The sequence below is a fragment of the Crassostrea angulata genome, chromosome 2 (assembly GCF_025612915.1).
Source record: "Crassostrea angulata isolate pt1a10 chromosome 2, ASM2561291v2, whole genome shotgun sequence".
NCBI classification, from domain to species: domain Eukaryota; kingdom Metazoa; phylum Mollusca; class Bivalvia; order Ostreida; family Ostreidae; genus Magallana; species Magallana angulata.
In genome coordinates this window covers 624412-643735 of record NC_069112.1, presented here as the reverse complement: position 1 = coordinate 643735, position 19324 = coordinate 624412, and the positions used below count along the sequence as shown (strand labels likewise).

The window sequence follows — 19324 nt, the reverse complement described above, 5'->3', positions numbered from 1 at the left end:
CATATCGTGGGATATATATTTTTGAACCAATCGGACGTCAACTTCCGGTTAAATGACGACTTTGCTTATTTTTTAACCAAAATTTTCAAACAAATTTTCGTCAAAGATTTCTCAGCAACTGTTTATCGCAGATGCTTGAAATTTTTACACACTATTTGTTTAGGCATGCTATATCGTGGGATGTATTTTTGTACCAATCAGAAGTCAACTTATTGTTAAATGACGACTTTGTTTATTTTTTGCCAAAATTTTCAAACAAATTTTCGTCAAAGATTTCTCAGCAACTAATTATCGCAGATGCTTGAAATTTTAACACACTATTTGTTTAGGGATGCCATATTGTTGGATATATTTTTGTATCAATCAGGTGTCAACTTCCTGTTAAATGACGACTTTGCTTATTTTTTAACCAAAATTTTCAAACAAATTTTCGTCAAAAAATTCTCGGCAACTATTTATCGCAGATGCTTGAAATTTTTACACAATATTTGTATAGGCATGCCATATCGTGGGATATATTTCTGTACCAATCGGGTGTCAACTTCCTGTTAAATGACGACTTTGTTTATTTTTGTTTATTTGTAGCCAAAATTTTCAAACAAATTTTCGTCAAAGATTTCTCAGCAGCTATTTATTGCAGATGCTTGAAATTTTAACACACTGTTTTGGCATGCCATATTGTGGGATATATTTTTGTATCAATCGGACGTCAACTTCCTGTTAAATAATGACTTTGTGTATTTTTTGCCAAAATTTTCAAACAAATTTTCGTCAAAGATTTCTCAGCAGCTATTTATCGGAGATGCTTGAAATTTTTCCACAGTGTTTGTTAAGGCATGCCATATCGTGGGATATATTTTTGTACCAATCGGACGTCATCTTCCTGTTAAATGAGTACTTTGTTTATTTTAGCCAAAATTGTCAAACAAATTTTCCTCAAAGATTTCTCAGCAGCTATTTATTGCAGATGCTTGAAATTTTAACACACTATTTGTTTAGGCATGCCATATTGTGGGATATACTTCTGTACCAATCGGATGCCAGCTTTCTGTTAAATGTCGACTTTGCTTATTTTGCATATTCACATCAGAGCGGGGGTATCACTAGTGAGCATTGGCTCACAGATATCTTGTTTTTTTTTTTTGGGGGGGGGGGGGTGTATTTCCTTTTTGTTTATGTGTCGGGCTCGGCGTCCCGAGTTCGCGGGCTTTTGTCGCTCTCTTTTTTCTGGGAACATCGTGAAGTTCGCCACGCGCAGCCACCAGAGATAATCAGATATTGTAAGTCCTTGTCTTTAATAACCAGAATATATTATTTAATACATAATTGATTTGTTGGCTTGTTTTTGACCGCGGAAATCACTTCATTGGCGTCGCCGGTAGGATATCTGGCGGACAGTTTGGACCGGCGCGGTGCATAGGGGACGCCGCGCGGTTCGGCCATGTGTTAACTTCTATAAATGATACGTAATGTTTAATTTTTTGTAAAGTTAAAATGTATTTTTGCTTATGTGAGTATCCGTGCTAGGCAACGGAGGTTCTGCTATCTACGTAGATGGCCCAACTCCATCTCCCACAGATCCTCCTCAGCCAGGTTGGGTGACCGCCGTGGGCTTGCACCCAACCAAGGTCTCGGGGGTTTCCATTGGAAACATTCAAGAGTTGATGGAGACATGTGTTAACAATGGGTGGGCTGTCGGGAAGGTTGGCCTCGACTTCTGTCGGGGCACCAACTGGGGACACCAGAGGTGGGTGTTAGGGGAGGTGTTTAGGATGGTTACGCCACTTATACCTCTGGTGCTTCATTGCCGGGGGCTCCCTCTGACCTGTTGGATTGCCAGTCGTTACTGACCCAGCATCGGACTCCGGCCTGGGTCCCATTATACCTACACTCGTTCACTAGGGGTCCTTCCCAGGTGGACGAGTGGGTAGCTACTGGTCGGGTAGTGTTCTTTGGGGTCAGCGGGTTGCTCTGTTTTTTTTCATACAGGAGCAGATCCAGGGTATCAGACGCATACCCGCTGACCGGCTCCTTTTGGAGACTGATAGCGCCCACCTGATAATAGGGCCCTAGGAAATGACTCCGAGGCAAATTGGTGTAACGTATCGCCGTGGGGCGGAGATCCGCCAGGTTGACCTCCAGCAGTTGGTGGCCCAAGTGCGGACCAACTTCAACCTGCTGTTCGGCCACCAGCTGCGGGGTGGCACAATTACCCGGGGAGTGTTAATCGTCTGTGCATTTGTGGACCAGCAGAAGGGATTGAAAGGAACCATCCTAGACGTTTTTATTTTTGTGTTTTATGAACTGTGATTAATGATTTGTATCTCGTTTTGGTTAACTGTAAAGTTCGCGGGCTTTTGTCGCTCTCTTTTATCGTGGAGTTCGCCACGCGCATCCACCAGAGATAATCAGATAGTGTAAGTCCTTGTCTTTAATCACCAGAATATATTATACATAATTGGTTTGTTGGCTTGTTATTGACCGCGGAAATCACTCCACAAAGAAGAATTCGAATTGATTTGATGACAGCACAGGCCCTCTAAGAGAAAAAAATCAATTAGAAGCAGTCTGTTTTGATGAGTGATTTCCAAATATGCACATTACTTTTCTTTGACAATGTCAGATCAAAGCATGGAAGAGACTATAATACTGTTCATGCCTGTTTTTATAACAGGAGATTGATTACCAACATTCCAATACATCTTGAAAACAAGACATGCAAAGGAAATTGAAATAAAAAAAATAATGAAAATGAAGAGAAAGCTCAAAAGCATTGATTTTAAATTAAATTTTTACAATAGTTAAAATTAGAATTCATAGCTTTTATCTGTAATTTATATACATGTATTTTAAAATAATGTTAAAAGTTCATAATATTTTTTACTAGGGGATAGCAGTGTTTAAACTCGTAAAAAACTAGCTTAACACTCAGGGCTGACAGAACCGAACCTCTGACAGTATATATATGACCGTGACTGGAACTCTTAGCATCGGAGGTGTGAATGCATGTGGAAAAAAATTGAAAAAAAACCAAAGTTCATATTTTGGGGGATTATTGGCTCAAAGCATATTCTCAACCTATATATGCCATACATGTAATGTATTCTTAATTTTATTTTCTTCCCTTATTCAGCATGACTTCCAGACCTAATAGAAAGAGGGAGTCAACCTACTCTCAATCATTACCCGTCAAACAGAATTGCCTTCGGCAGCCACACGGTCTGGACCTGTAGCCACGGTCACAACATCGTCAATATCAGAGGACGCCAGTGTGGAAGGATCTAACGATTGTTAATAAACTATTGGTCAAAGAAGTACTGGACTTCGAGTTGAGTATCATCGCCAGAAGATAACGAAGTCTGAAGGCTTACACTTACAAACGGGTAGGGCTCCCGAGCATGCCCAAACATCTGCAACCTTACTCACCCTTGGAGTTGATGATAAATTTTATATAATAATATTTTAGACTCTTATCCATCTATCACTTCAACAGATATTGATAACATACCGTATGAGATTCTAGAAAGTATTTTCCACGATGCCAAAAAGACAGTTCTTCATTTTTCGTTATCAAAAGAGAACAGAAATCTGATCAATTCAAAGTGTAAAGGTCTACATGCACATCCTTGTTTACATGTTAAACTAATTGTAATCGCTACAATAGTTATAGGCTTTTTGAGCATACAATCATCAATCTATTGTAACATATTTTTGAATTATATTAAACAATTTAAAGCAAAGAAGATGGGGGAACAAGACGGCGCAAATGCCCCTTTGGTTAAGTCGTAAAATAAAATTTCATTTTTATTCTTTTTCCAACTAAATATACTTGATTATGCTATAATACAAGTTTACCAAAGCACAATTTCTAACTATACTCAGTTTTAGATATTTTAACAAACGATAGGATAAAACTTGAAAAACAAATTCTGAAATGTAATATAACAATAAAATTATATTTTAATTAACTTTCATTTTATAGAATAAACTTCACAAAGTGTTATAAGTTTTGAACAGTTTGTCAATATCAGCAATAATGCAGCTGTAATATTTTTTTTTTTACAAATTATATATTGTGTAGAGTTGATGAACACCATCACCTATATTAAAGTGTCACCATTCGTCATCGTCAATTAGGGGATAGGAGTTTTAGGTGCTTGTGCTACCCCTATTCTGTTTCTAATAATATAATTGGAATGTCAAATCCAACGGACTCTTAAGTAAAATTGATCCACCAAACTCCTCCACCCCCCTCTACTCTGGACCCTCCAAAGTGGCGGGTCCATCGTCAGAATTTAACATAACACCCCCCCCCCCTTCCAAATTATCGTACGGAGATTCAATAAATCGTGATGACCCCTGCCATGGGGAAAACAAATTCGTACCAGATAACAACAAACTTTTCTTCTTCTTCCAGTAAGGGGTTGACCTCATTAACTGAGTGATGGTATTGGGTATTGAAACAGGAGGCTTTTACTTTTAAAAATGTTAAAACTATTTCTGAGTCGTCTACTGAGCTTGCAGCTGAGTCCAGGGGACAATGGCTGGTCTGGTTCTTAACTTTTCTATGGTGGATGCTGCTGTAACCGGCTTTGGTACACGATTCCAGTCTCTCACCGATCGCGGGAAGAAGGAACTCCGGTAAGCTTCTTTTCTGGCCTGCTACTGTCTGAGTTTGTGACTCCCTCTAGTTTGTATGTCACCGGTTGGTAATACATCTCTGGATCTATGTCCACAAGCTGGTTTCGTATCTTGTAGCATAGGACCCCCGTCTCTGAATGGTTCTCCTAAGCTGGATGGAATACCATTCGAGTTGGTGTAGGAGTCTGTTTACACAACTGATGGAGGTGTCACGATAGCTGTTAATGTTACAGTCTTTGTCTAATAATCGAGAACAATTATTAGTTCATCATTAAATTTATTCAGACACAGTGACTCTAACATTCGTTAGTACATAAGTCCTGAAAGTTACTAAAACAATATAATTTATATCGAAGTATACCATAAGAACAATATATGTATTGCCATCAAGTTATTATTTTTTACATCATCTTACTATCATTGTACTTTAAACATCTAGTGGGGTAACTCTTATAATATTCATGAATGAAATTTCTCCAAAATAAGTCATACAATATATTTATCAGATAAAAATATACAAAACACTTTACCACCATTTTTTGGGGGAACAGACTCGTTACACTGAATGCTTGGCGAGATAGTGACATTGACCTCGATTCTGTAATTTGAACAGAATAATTCTAAAAATATTTATTACTGAAATAATCTTATTGATCATATAAATGACTAATTTAATCAAATATCTGATCATCAAATAATTCTTATATACAAATTGAATTGATTTGAGAATCAATTTATACTATAATGTAGTGGGTTTTTTTTTTATTTGTTTATGATAGTTTTAATGCATAATAAAGATATTTTGTTTTATTTCTCGTTATATAATCACTAGGTAGCCCAATGGCATCCTAACGACATTGGGTGTCTTAGGCAGGGGCCTAATTATGTTAGGTGCAGAGGCCCTATTGCTTGGTGCCTAACGCCTGATCAATAGTATTTTTACAGCAAGTTCACTACTATAATCATGATAATATATCGTGATATACTGGTAATTTTTTTTATGAAAACATTGACTTGCACATGCAGGTTATTTGTTCGTTAATTCTTTTCAACTGTGCCCTATCGCATCATTTCAGGAATAACCTGATAATGAATGTGTTAGTGCTTCTGTCAAGTTTACCAAAACTGAAACCTCCAAGAAGTTTAACATGTTTAACATGTTTTAGTGTATATCTGTTCCTAAACTGTTTAACACTAAATTTGGATGAATTTCATTTATATATTGATCAGGAGACCCAGAAATCATCAGAAAAGTGAACATGGCGAACAAGGTGAAAACAAAGCAAATTATCTTTCTTCAGCATGTTCAGGCCCATATGAAAGGTAGGTAGTGGAAATTGTATTAATATATAGAGTGATCATGGTGATATATGCTTTTCTTGATGATGTTTATGGTCACATGTTTTAGCTGGTTTATAAGTTTGCGCTTTTTTATGCTTTGCATCAAATATTATTTGGCTTTGCGTTGTTGCAAGCAAGTATTACCTATGTGCAAAAAATTATAAGAGCTTACATTGTTATATTTTTTTCAATCATATATTGCTACACTATTCAAATACTCAAAATGTGCCATAACTTATCAATGCTTCTGCTTTTGAAACTTGCAGGACAAAGTTATGCTACATATTAAATAAAGAAAACAATTTATTCCTACATATTCAATAGAGAAAACAATTTTTTCCTATCAGTGATTTGGAAGTGGAGCCATTAGTTCCAGGGGTTTCAATAGAGGAACTTATCAAAATGGCATATCAAAATGATAATCCACTGGTCAGAATAAATGCTTTTTCACCAAGTTTGATAGGCAAACAATGTTATTAAGAATTGTTATTAGTTACATTTTCTCGATGGAGTTGCAAAAACAACTCTGGTTATTATTAAAAATTTTCCCCCCACTTGATCATTTACTTTTATCATGTTTATATAGGGCATGGAAGATAGGCATTGCAAATGTTATTTATATTTTCAACTTTAAACTTGTTGCACAATAGGCATTAGAGCATGCTTGTGATTTTTAAATTGTTTTCAAATTTTGTATCATGTGCATTGTGTTTGTTGAAACACTAACTATTTAAATTGCTATCTAGTCACTACTGTATCATCCCTAATGAGCGCCCTAGATGAATAGAAATTTACAAAAAGGAGACTATTATATGGGTTTTGTACGAAAAATATTTTCTCTGATGTTTTTACTCAGGAATGTTTGAAAAAATTGGGTATTTAGAAAACTCATTAATGATTGTTTTACTTTCCTACAAACCTAACCCTTGATTATGAATTGAATCAATTTTATGGTCAAATTTTAAATGTCAAAAAGATTGAACACATGATCTTCAGAATTTTCAGTGGATTAAAAATTGAAAAGAAATATCAAAATCAGAGAGGTAATCAATATGCAAAATTGATCATAAGTAAAAGCTTAAGGTAATTTTAATGAGCAATGTTTAATTTACTTTGCTTTATGTACATGTATATAAGCATTCGAATGATTTTTCAGGACGAGCTGAATAACAGTACTCATGATGATGATGGACGTGATCATGATGGAGAATTGGAACGTGTAAGTGTTATCAAGAATTTTTTAAGCAGTGTTTAAAATAAGTGAATTTTAAAAAAAAAATATTTTATTTAGTTTTTCTTTTATCTATACTAGAGGACAAACCAGCAGCAGGGCACAGAGTTATCTGTTGGTGCCTATGTGGAAATTTTGCATGGCCAGGAAACCTTAAAAGCTGTGGTAAAAAAACTTTCAATATATCTTAATGTACATTAAAAGTTCAATTTATGTTTCATTAATATCCCTCATCTTTGTGAAGGAAGTTTTATTTGGTCAATGGGTTTTGAATTATTTTTTTTTAATAGTTTACCTTATTTTGTTTATTCTAGTTACAATATAAACAGAGGAATATATTTAATGCTTTGCTAATAATGAATATAAAATTAATTATCAGCACCTGGTTAATATGAATATTTTTTTTTCAGATTGTAAGGCCATCTTCACACCCAGTAGGATACTGGGTGTGCTTTTTCAAAAAACCAACAACTAAGAAACCTTTGTTGAAACTGGAGGAGAAGGAGTTTTTTGTCTTTCCTAATGATCTAACCACAGAAATCAAAGAACCCCGACTAGAGGCCTTTGGAAGCCGAATATATTATAATTTTAGTGATTAACCGTGTTAACTCTTTGAACATGATATATCCCCCCACTGTTCTCCCTAAAAACAAACTAACAGTTTAACACCCCCCTTTCCCCCTCCACCTACACAAGTGCAGTGCATTAGTTTTCTTTATATTAGTTTGTAGTTTGATAAAGTTTCAGATAGATGTATGTTGTAATAGATTTAATTGCAATATGCGAGTTTTAAGTGTGAATACATTACAGAGATCAAGTTAACAGTTACAACAGTTACTATTAAAATTGAAACTGCTTTGTAAATCTTATTTGGAATACCTGTTGAACTGATTTACCTATTTGTATGAAGGGTTTTTTTTTTTACACTTAATATGTATAACAAAGCGATACTGTTGTGAAATGCTGTTCCTATTGTGAACATGGTGAAGTTATGATCTGTAGCTGTTCACAGATTTTGATGCCTTTATTTAGTACAGTTGACTGAATGTCTTTTGTTCAGTATGTTAGTAAATGTACATGTAACTTGCTGTAAAATTTGATCTTTAAAAACAACTTGAGCCAATTATATCAAATCAAAATAACTTGTTAGAGTTATTATTGAAACTGCTTTGTAAATCTTTTTTGGAATACCTGTTGAACTGATGCACCTATTTGTATAAAGGTTTTTTTTACACTTAATACCGAGCGCAGCGAGAGGCGGGCGAAGCCCGCCTTGCGAAGCGAGGATTAATGGTAACACGTATATATAAGAAAATCGATGAAAAATGAAAGTTGCGTCAGAGGTACTGAGGCCAAAAAAAATTTCTTCCAGCCCTGGGCGCCGCCATATTGGCAGCCATTTTGTTTTTAAAAAGTTAGTTCGATCATTGACTGGTACTTATATATGTTTATTGCCCCTAGACTCGATTAAATAACTTCCAGTGTTTCAATAGAAGGTGATTTGAATTAAAACAATAAAAAGAAAACCAGATTAGTTTCAATAGTGTTTTAATCAAGAAACACGACTTGTACTATGTATGTCTTATCAAATTATCAGATGGAAAATAAAAAAATTAACGTCAAGGAACTGATCTCTTAGATACTGAATAAGGTATTCAATTTTATTACAGCGGCATTCATATGAATTAAATTGATGAACAACGAAAGAAGAAATAGTAGTAAGGGGGACAGTACACAGTCAGTATACAGTCAAGATGACGTCATGGGGTTTTCCAGACCCCACCCACATAGGTCATAATTGAGGTCATAGTCAAGGGGTGAGTACACAGTCAAGGGGTGAGTACACAGTCAAGGGGTGAGTACACAGTCAAGGGGTGGGTACACAGTCAAGGGGTGAGTACACAGTCAAGGGGTGAGTACTGTTGGTGATCCAAGAGCTATAGGTATACCTAGAGACAGTGTAATATGAACACCAATTTTAAGATGATAGATTGGTTCAAACGCAACAGCTGTATCCACAGTAACAGTATAAGGGTATAACTAAATTTAGAATTCCCTATACCCTTATACTGTTACTGTGGATACAGATGGCAATTCTAAATTTAGTTATACCCTTATACTGTTACTGTGGATACAGCTGTTGCGTTTGAACCAATCTATCATCTCAAAATTGGTGTTCATTTTACACTGTCTCTAGGTATACCTATAGCTCTTGGATCACCAACAGTACTCACCCCTTGACTGTGTACTCACCCCTTGACTGTGTACCCACCCCTTGACTGTGTACTCACCCCTTGACTGTGTACTCACCCCTTGACTAGGGTATAACTTAATTTAGAATTGCCATCTGTATCCACAGTAACAGTATAAGGGTATAACTAAATTTAGATTTACCAATCGTAACTAAGAATCCTTTTCAATAGGGTCACACCCTATACAAAGTATAAAAAGTCCAAAATCTGTTAGTATTTGTACAGTCACTTCTTTGGTCAGAAGAACAACCATTCAGCAACCTTATGTGGTAAGTAAAATTGGTAGTTGTAAGCTTTTTTTTTCAATAAACTCTCTTAGATTTAATAAAACAACACCATATTTATGATTTATTATGTATTATACATCTTCATCTCATACAACAAAATATAAAAATGTTAATTCTCAGTAAAAAATTTTGTATGATTGTTATGATATGTAAATTGAACACAGGTGGATTTTTTGAACACAGTCTCTAAGAATCTACTCATATAAGTAAAACTGATACACAGGTCCTTGGAAAACAATTTACAAGGTCATAAATGTTACTCTTTTCTGGTGCGACTTCTGCAACTGATTCTCCAAATAGTTCATGATAATTTTCATTTGCGCAACATCCTTGGTAACTCTTTCCAGAAGTGAATTCATCAATAACATCTGCTCTTCATAGTTCTGGACAGATTTTAACGGCTCCCTCATTCGTTTTTCTAATTGTTGATGTTTCTCTGGATTTCTTCGCCTACAATTAACATGAATAAAAACGTTATTTACTAAGTTTCCTTTTTAAATTATATAGATGGTTTTCGGGGGAATTACTTTTCCTATGTATTAACTTTGCAATTGCACTTAAGTAATTAGAAAAATGAAAAAAAAAGATATAAACTTGGTGCTTACTTAAACAAAAGAAGAAAAAAAAGGAATTAATTTATTACCGTAAGGTGGTCAAAACGGAGTCCTCTACATCGCGAAATGATAAAGGCTCCTCATCAATCACTAATGTTGGTGTGTAGTTTAAGTCGTCGGCAGGGGAATAACCATTTGGACTTTCAACTGCTGGTGCGAAGCTGCCATGAAAGTTTAATTCACTTTCAGGGGTGGGGGTTAAGGGTCTAAATAAGAGAAAATATAACATTTAAGTGTCATTCTGCTTACGTTAAACAACTTTAAAAGTAGAAGCAGTAAATTTCCTTTTTTTTGTATTAAAAGCAGTTTTTTAAATGAAGGACTATATACGCATTATTAAAAAAACATTGGAAAAATATCCCGTATTTTACAATTACAGTTACATATGTTCGTGTTTAAATTATTATTTTAACCTTTGAAGTGGTACGCTCAAAGACGAATTTTCAGACTCGTTTACTACAGGTGTTGTTGCTCCTATGAGTTGCAATGTGGAGTGGTAACTTGGAGAGGGAGGGGATGGAATGTTACTTTAATAAAGAGAGAAAAAAAATGTATAAAATAAAATACGTGTAACATTTATTTATCAAAGAAAATGCACTAGTCTTTAACTAAAACAAATAGGTTTCATCTTGTGGGGAACGAGATAGAATGATTTGAACATATTTTATTGTAATATAATTACAAAAAGGGTTGAGAGGGAAATGTCATCTAAGGAGTTAAAAAAAAAAGTAAATGTCGTTAAAAACATTATAACGTAATTTGAGGATAATGTTTTGAAAAGTTGCACTTACAGAGGTGGAAACGCAGTCTTTTCCAACTCCTCCCCCATTTTAACCCACAATTCCTCAAACTCCTCAAAGGAGTCTGCTGATTTTGTTGCGTCACTGTGATAAAAAAATGTATAATTCAACTCTACAAGCAAACATTTGTTTTTCTTTTTAAATTATTATTATTAATCCAAATCAGAAATTTACTAGTTAAAATTATATAATACAAATCGTGCATCTCGTATTTTGTACAACCTTATTAAACAATGTAATTTTGTTTCATTCAGAACCTTTGAATAGGTTTCTAACACAAATATATAAAAAAAAAAAAAAAAAATGAAGAAAAAAACCATACTTTGTGTTGGCATTGAAATAATGATAAAACAAAAATTTCTCATACCAAATTGTAAAAAGATTAAGGGAATTAAAAATATAATTCAAATATATTATTATTAAAATCGCAATTTTAAAAAAATATTTACATATAGAATTAAAAGAATACTAAATAAATAAACTTTTTTAAAAAAAAAAAGCTGTATTTCAAAGATATTTTATGGTTATACTTTTTAAATATTTAACCGTCAGACAAGAAGTTTCTGGGAAATTTCTATGTTATGAAATATATATATTAAATTTGACAGTGATTTGATTTTAGATAATTAGTTCTTCGTGAATAACTAAAGTTATGTATAATTTTAATCAATATTAAAAAAAATATTTAAACTTTTTTTACTTACAGAAAGTCAAGGAATTCTTCTGCCATGTTGTCAATTTTCTGTCAATGATAATTCACTTTGTAACTACATTTCTTTTTATATACCCTGAGGAGGAATATATGTGGGTAGGATATTTAGACATAAAAAGATGGAACATCACGATTTTTACGGAGGTAGAGGATCAGTCCCACCCCCTCTAAAAACACTTAAATTCTTTATTTGGGTGTGAAAGCTTGAGACTTGGGGTAAATAATTAGGTTTACGTCATGTGCCTGTTGATCAGAAAAATAAATGGTGCAGAAATGTCCTTTTAAAAATACCGCTCTAAATCGTGACATACATGCGTGGTTAGTTCACGCACACCTGTTTAAGTATTTCAACATAACCTGACCTAGTTATCATGTCAATTGAAAGTAAAAAAAAGGCAACATGGCCTGTCAGGCTGATCATAATTTACCTGCTAATAACCATGACGAATGACTTTTTAAATAAAAAATTTAAATGCATCTTTACATATTTTACCGTGTGAGAATACTTAAAATAAATATTTTATAGTTAATGAAAAAAAAAGGGGGGGGGGCATTACATGCATGGTACATGAAGGAGGTTTTGTTCACGCAGCAACAAAACTTTGTATTATGCTGTATACGTACGTCTACACTCGTTAAGGGGATTGAACATTATACATCAACACCATGTCCAAAGTTTAGCGACGTTTATGCGAGGATAAAATTGGGCTACGGGCCCTGATCTGACATACACATGTCCTGATATGAACTTTGCATGAAAAGGGGTCTTTGCATACATTGAATAATTATGATGACAGAAAGAACACATTGTGATACCTGCACTGTCATTTTTACTGCTGTTATTAATTACCCCCCCCCAACAAATAATCAATCACCCCTCCCATAAAATGAACTGTTCTTACTACCCGTCACATGACCAAAAGTCCGTGCAGTATTAGCGCCAGAAGTCCGCAGCTCGGCCATGCAGGTGGAGAAAATGTTACGAGCTGCGCTGTTCATTGTGATTTGCGGGTGTGTAATGACTTACAATCATGATTGTCAAACGTGTATCGGAGTGTTTGGCGTATTTGATTGTCAAAGTTCACGTTTCTCCAAATGCGCCGTTATTCATGGATCAGAAAGTACAATTCGTGAAATTCGGCTTTTCAATTGCGATGCCTGGATAATACCAACTGGATGGTCCCCGGATTCTCATGTTACTATTAGAGATAGCAATGGAAAGCCCTGTGAAGGTAAGTACTTTCAACCACCACACCCCCTGTCCGTTTTTCGGGAAATTTTAGCGAAAACGGACCGATAGAAAGACGTAATATTTTAATTTTGGAACGTGTATTGATATTTAATTACGTAATTTAATATTACCTTACTCTTAAAGTTTTCGGTAAAATATGAACAAATTAATGACACTCGTTTTCATTCTTAAACTGTGGCTTCACAAAATAATGTTCTCTTAAGATCGGGTTCGGGATGTGAAAAATTGGAAGTTTTGAAACGTCCCCTTTTGCTAGAGGTTGTTTACCGGAAGTAAACTTTTTCTTTGAATGTTGTAGATTACCGACACTTCAAGACGGTGGAATCCAACACTTTAGATCCATTTACAAGTCAAGTTACTGTTACAAATGAAGGTAATACATTTTTATGATTACCATGCTTGTTAACAAAAGAAAAAAACACAAAATAGTAACCACCTATGTGTAAAATCTATTGCAGATGTGTCCACTGAAGAAAAAAACTCTGATCACTTGAAGTCCCTAGACTAATCGAACCACTTATTACCTAAGTCCCTATCGTATTAATGTATCATGTATTATTAAATATTTTTAAAGTAATTCACAAGGGTCAGTCAAAAATAATTTACTGTAAACATTTTACTGACTGATCGAAATTAATTTTGCAACATGAAATTTGGATATTACAATGTTATATTTATATATATATAATAAATATATTTTTGTATTACAGTACCAAAGGTACAGGTAACTCAATCAGTCGTAGCACCCATTACAGTAACGTCCACAACCCGTCAGAAAATGATGATGAAGACCTCAGTGGTTCCATCAAGGCAAGCCTTGGTTACAGATAGGCCCATAACCAGTCAGAAGATGATGATGAAGACCTCGGTGGTTCCATCAAGGCAAGCCCTGGTTACAGTTAGGCCCACAACCCGTCAGAAGATGATGATGATGAAGACCTCAGTGGTTCCATCAAGGCAAGCCCTGGTTACAGATAGGCCCACAACCAGTCAGAAGATGATGATGAAGACCTCGGTGGTTCCATCAAGGCAAGCCCTGGTTACAGATAGGCCCACAACCAGTCAGAAGATGATGATGAAGACCTCGGTGGTTCCATCAAGGCAAGCCCTGGTTACAGATAGGCCCACAACCAGTCAGAAGATGATGATGAAGACCTCGGTGGTTCCATCAAGGCAAGCCCTGGTTACAGATAGGCCCGCAACCCGTCAGATATTTAAGACCATAAAGGCACCAAGAAAAGGTTAGTCAACAGTTGTCATGTAATGGAAAATAGATAATTATGTATACTAAATATTTATTACAAATATTCATATAATAATTTGTTTTACATTAGGATCCAATGATAAAGAAGATGATGATGATGATGACGAGATGTTTGATATTCCCACAGCAACAGGTCAGCATATAGTCATTCTGTTGTGTATAAATGTAGGAATTTGTATTTGTACTTTAGTAGGTATATTTATTTCCATCAAAGATATAATTAAAAAACACATGTGTAAATCTAAAATGAAAAAAACATTTAGAAAACCAATATTTAAAAGACGAAAACCACCTAAACAGAAGAAACTTCCTTCTGCATCTGAAATAGAATTAAACAAAGTGAATGCTATTTCTTCAGACAATGATTATGATTCTATATTTGATGCCTCAGAATTTTAACTGGGAGATAAATTTCAAAAGTTTAGACTATTGTTAATGCAAGTTGATCAAGTTCACACAGTATGTAGCCTCATTATATATCATTCTTTGAATAATCTCTGTATAGGTTCATTTCTTTTAAAATATATTTGATTTCTTAGGGTTTTTAGCATGGGCGATCACCTCCACCTTAACGATTATTCTCATCATATTGAAAAAATACCTGATAAAGCAGTGCAAGGATCCTTCCCAACCAGACACCCAGCCAAATTCCGCAATTCCTTTATCAAACATGAACGCACCATCACCTACCCTTTCGACCTCATCATCATCATCATTGAGTTATGGCACCCCCCAGCAGTGTACTACACAGTCCCAACCAGACACCCAGACAAGTTCTGCAATTCCTTTGCCGACCATGAACACGCCACCACCGTGCCTTGCAACCCCAGCATCGAGTTATGAAACCCCTCAGCAGTCTACTGCACTATCAACACCCTCCTCAACAAAAGAGCTTATTAGCCCACCGGCAAAAAACACCCGATCAATGGCAAAGGGGAAAAAGTTATTTCAGTTGTAGATTAAAGGAATGTGAAATCATCTTACATTACTAAAATTTGATAAATGATGATTAAGATTTTTTTCTGGCTATGAAAATTTTCCAGAGAAATGAGGTCGAAATTTAATATCAGGAAGTGGGTTATGTTTCACTTTGATTTTTTTTATTGTTTCACTTTTATTTTTTTTTTTTACCAAAAGAGAGATTTGCTTTGTTAATTAGGCTGGTTTTTTATTCACGTTCTTGTATCTGATATTTCTTATCAATTTTTTTTGGTGTGATTTGTAATCAAAGTTCATTCTTTTTAATGTTTAATTTTTTAACGATATCTACAGAACTTTGATAAATGATGTTTAAGATTTTTCAAATGGGTTGTTTTCTGGCTATGAAAATTTTCCAGAGAAATGAGGTCGAAATTTAATATCAGGAAGTGGGTTATGTTTCACTTTTTTTTTTTGGTTGTTTCACTTTTATTTCTTTTTTACCAAGAGAGAGAGAGATTTGCTTTGTTAATTAGGCTGGTTTTTTATTCACGTTCTTGTATCTGATATTTCTTATCAATTTTTTTGGTGTGATTTGTAATCAAAGTTCATTCTTTTTAATGTTTAATTTTTTAATGATATCTACAGAACTTTGATAAATGATGTTTAAGATTTTTCAAATGGGTTGTTTTCTGGCTATGAAAATTTTCCAGAGAAATGAGGTCGAAATTTAATATCAGGAAGTGGGTTATGTTTCACTTTGATTTTTTTTTTTTTGGTTGTTTCACTTTTATTTCTTTTTTACCAAGAGAGAGAGATTTGCTTTGTTAATTATGCTGGGGTTTTTTTTATTCACGTTCTTGTTTTTGATATTTCTTATCAATTTTTTTGGTGTGATTTGTAATCAAAGTTCATTCTATTTAATGTTTAATTTTTTAACGATATATGTGATTATTACTTTTTACCTCACATAGAAAATGCATAGAGAGAGAGATGAGACTTGTATATAAAATATCAAATACAATATCAGGAAGTAGGTTATGTTTCACTTTGATTTTTTTTGGTTGTTTCACTTTTATTTCTTTTTTACCAAGAGAGAAAGATTTGCTTTGTTAATTATGCTGGGTTTTTTTTATTCACGTTCTTGTTTTTGATATTTCTTATCAATTTTTTGGGTGTGATTTGTAATCAAAGTTCATTCTATTTAATGTTTAATTTTTTAACGATATCTGTGATTATTACTTTTTACCTCACATAGAAAATGCATAGAGAGAGAGATGAGACTTGTATATAAAATATCAAATACAATATCAGGAAGTGGGTTATGTTTCACTTTGATTTTTTTTGGTTGTTTCACTTTTATTTCTTTTTTACCAAGAGAGAGAGATTTGCTTTGTTAATTATGCTGGGTTTTTTTATTCACGTTCTTGTATTTGATATTTCTTATCATTTTTTTTTGGTGTGATTTGTAATCAAAGTTCATTCTATTTAATGTTTAATTTTTTAACGATATCTGTGATTATTACTTTTTACCTCCCATACAAAATGCATAGAGAGAGAGATGAGACTTGTTTATCACATTGTTTTTATTTGGTTCCGCAGTACAAAAATATTCAGTACATTCATGTACTTGCATTTGTTGGTGTGTGTGTGTGAGGGTGTGTGTGAGGGTTTTTGTGTGATTTGTAATTAAAGATGTGATTATCACTTTTTACCTTCCATAGATAATGTTTGGTACTGATTACTAATGAACCTTTTACCAAGTATTTTATTGATTACTGATTTGTATGATGTTTCTTTTTTTTAATGAACATTGGTTGTGATTATACCTTAAGTTTCATTTTGATCATAAATTATGATTTTTTGTGAGATTTTGTTTCTTTGGGAAGTTGCAATTAAAATTTTTGAAAATTGATAGTTTCTGTGTTATTGTTTTATTATAAAGGAATGCTAAAAAATTAAAAGTTTTATTATAAAGGAATGCTAAAAAATTAAAAGTAACAAATAGTGATTAGAATACTGAATAAAAAGTAAAAATAGACCCAAGGAGATAATGAAAATTACCTATAAACTAGCGAAAATATATAGCAAATAGTATGTGCATATCTTAAAAAAAATATTTGCATGTATAAGATAATAAATGTTGAACAATTTTTTTTATACTATGTAGAGGATGGCGAATGGTAGTTTATTGAAAGAAATCCTGGACTCACTGGAGGATCCAGACGTCATTCAGTTATTTGCCGCAGCGAATGGGTTAGTTGGTGATATCGAGGTCGAGAACCGATTAAGAGAACTCAAATGGGATAAACACATCGACAACTTATGGCAAGAGGTTCTGTCTGATATGGAATCCCCTAGCAAAAAAATTCGACATTCGATTGATGACGATCAGCCTTCAACAAGTGGACAAGCTGGGGGTGGGGGGAGTTCCGAGGACCCATTCGAAAAACCCTATTACATTTGGAAGAGAGACACTCGAACATTTAAGAAAAATTTGGCCCGTGACACCACGTTCAAGGTCAAGTTCAATGAGCAGTGGAGGGGGGATAAATTGTTAGATATACCAACTAAATTGCACGATATGTTCGACGACCTGTTGTCGGAGGCCAGGGGTCACGACGCGGATCTGGGAAGGGTGGTACTGAGTCATCCGAGTTTAAACAATCCGATCGTTGTACCGTTACAATCCTGGGAAAATCTGAATGCAGATGTTGTCATGTCTGAGATCACAAAGGTACTTAATTCAAATGAAAGCTTGCCCGTGGACGAAAATCTGTTGGTCACAATCGGGTCCATCGATTTGCCCAAAGGGGGAGGTAACCCTAGAAAATTACCCATCACGTCTCTCTTCGGTCCCAAAAATAGCTTAGAGAGAAAAAGATCACTTTTTCACATACAAAATGATAACAACTTATGTATGGCCATTTCCATTGGTCTCTGTTTTCTGAAAACATGCAAGAAAGTAGATTCTGATGCGTGGATAAGCTTAGTGGGGGAAGATTCCGGAACAATGCTGGACCATGTCATCAAACATCGCACTGTTACTCAGTCCTACTATGACAATATCTTGAAAACATCGAGAAAAAAAATGCAAACCGAGTTGGCGATGTGGTTGTGTGCAAGAGCCGGAGTTCCTACCGACAGATACTTAGGTTTGAACGATATTGAACCGTTCGAAGCCTTACTTGATGTTTGTATCAACGTTGTGTCTTCTAGAGTAGGGAACAAATTCGTCAGGGTGACAGAGGACCAGGAAAAGCCACGTCTGTATTTATATCACGTGGACACGGAAACTGAAAAACACTGGCACGGGATTGCCAGTATACAAGGATTTTTTAAGACCTCGTATTTTTGCCATACTTGTTTAAAACCTTACAAAGATAAATCCAAACACAGGTGTGCCACCTCGTGTGAAATTTGTTTGCATGACCACTGCCCAGAAACGCAGTTTCAAATCTGTTGCCGAACCTGTGGAAGGGTCTGTCGCTCAAAGGCTTGTTTTGAGAGACATAGAAAACAAAGAATCGTCAAGAAACAGAGTTATCCCCCTCCCTGTGAACTGTTTCATCAATGTAAAAAATGCAGGGTCGTTCTGCAATGCTGCAAACGCTCTCCCGACTTACACGTTTGTCAAGAATGGCAGTGCCCTAACTGTCAGGAGTATCAAATTGGAGAACATCACTGTTTTCAAAAATCGTATTGGTCTAATTTAGATAAAAGAAACAAGAAATTTATTTTCTACGATTTTGAGACGCGTGAAGATGACATCTTTCAGTGCGAGCTAGGATATGGACCATCTCGTATCAGATGTGAGCAATGTGTCAAAAAAGAACGCCAATGCCTAGACTGTAGACTCTGTAAGAATTGTCGCGATCCGTCCTGCGGTCTACAACAACACAAAGTTAACTTTGCCGTGCTGCAGACCACCTGTCACATGTGCGAAAAAAAGGAACTAGTGGACAGTGCCACCTGTAGTTGCTGCGGAACACGATGTGTCAAATGTTCCAGA

At 34.8% G+C, this 19324-nt stretch overlaps 1 protein-coding gene and 1 pseudogene across 1 annotated transcript; both read left to right on the top strand.

Moving 5' to 3' along the window:
• Positions 1-5404: 5404 nt before the first annotated feature.
• Positions 5405-8326, top strand: LOC128173457 (uncharacterized). The gene is made up of 3 exons (XM_052839147.1): positions 5405-7201; positions 7295-7378; positions 7624-8326. Exons 1-3 carry the CDS (start codon positions 7082-7084, stop codon positions 7810-7812), a joined length of 393 nt encoding a protein of 130 aa, XP_052695107.1. The 5' UTR covers positions 5405-7081; the 3' UTR covers positions 7813-8326.
• A 4110-nt stretch (positions 8327-12436) lies between these two features.
• Positions 12437-17225, top strand: LOC128170885 (uncharacterized; annotated as a pseudogene).
• Positions 17226-19324: the final 2099 nt, after the last annotated feature.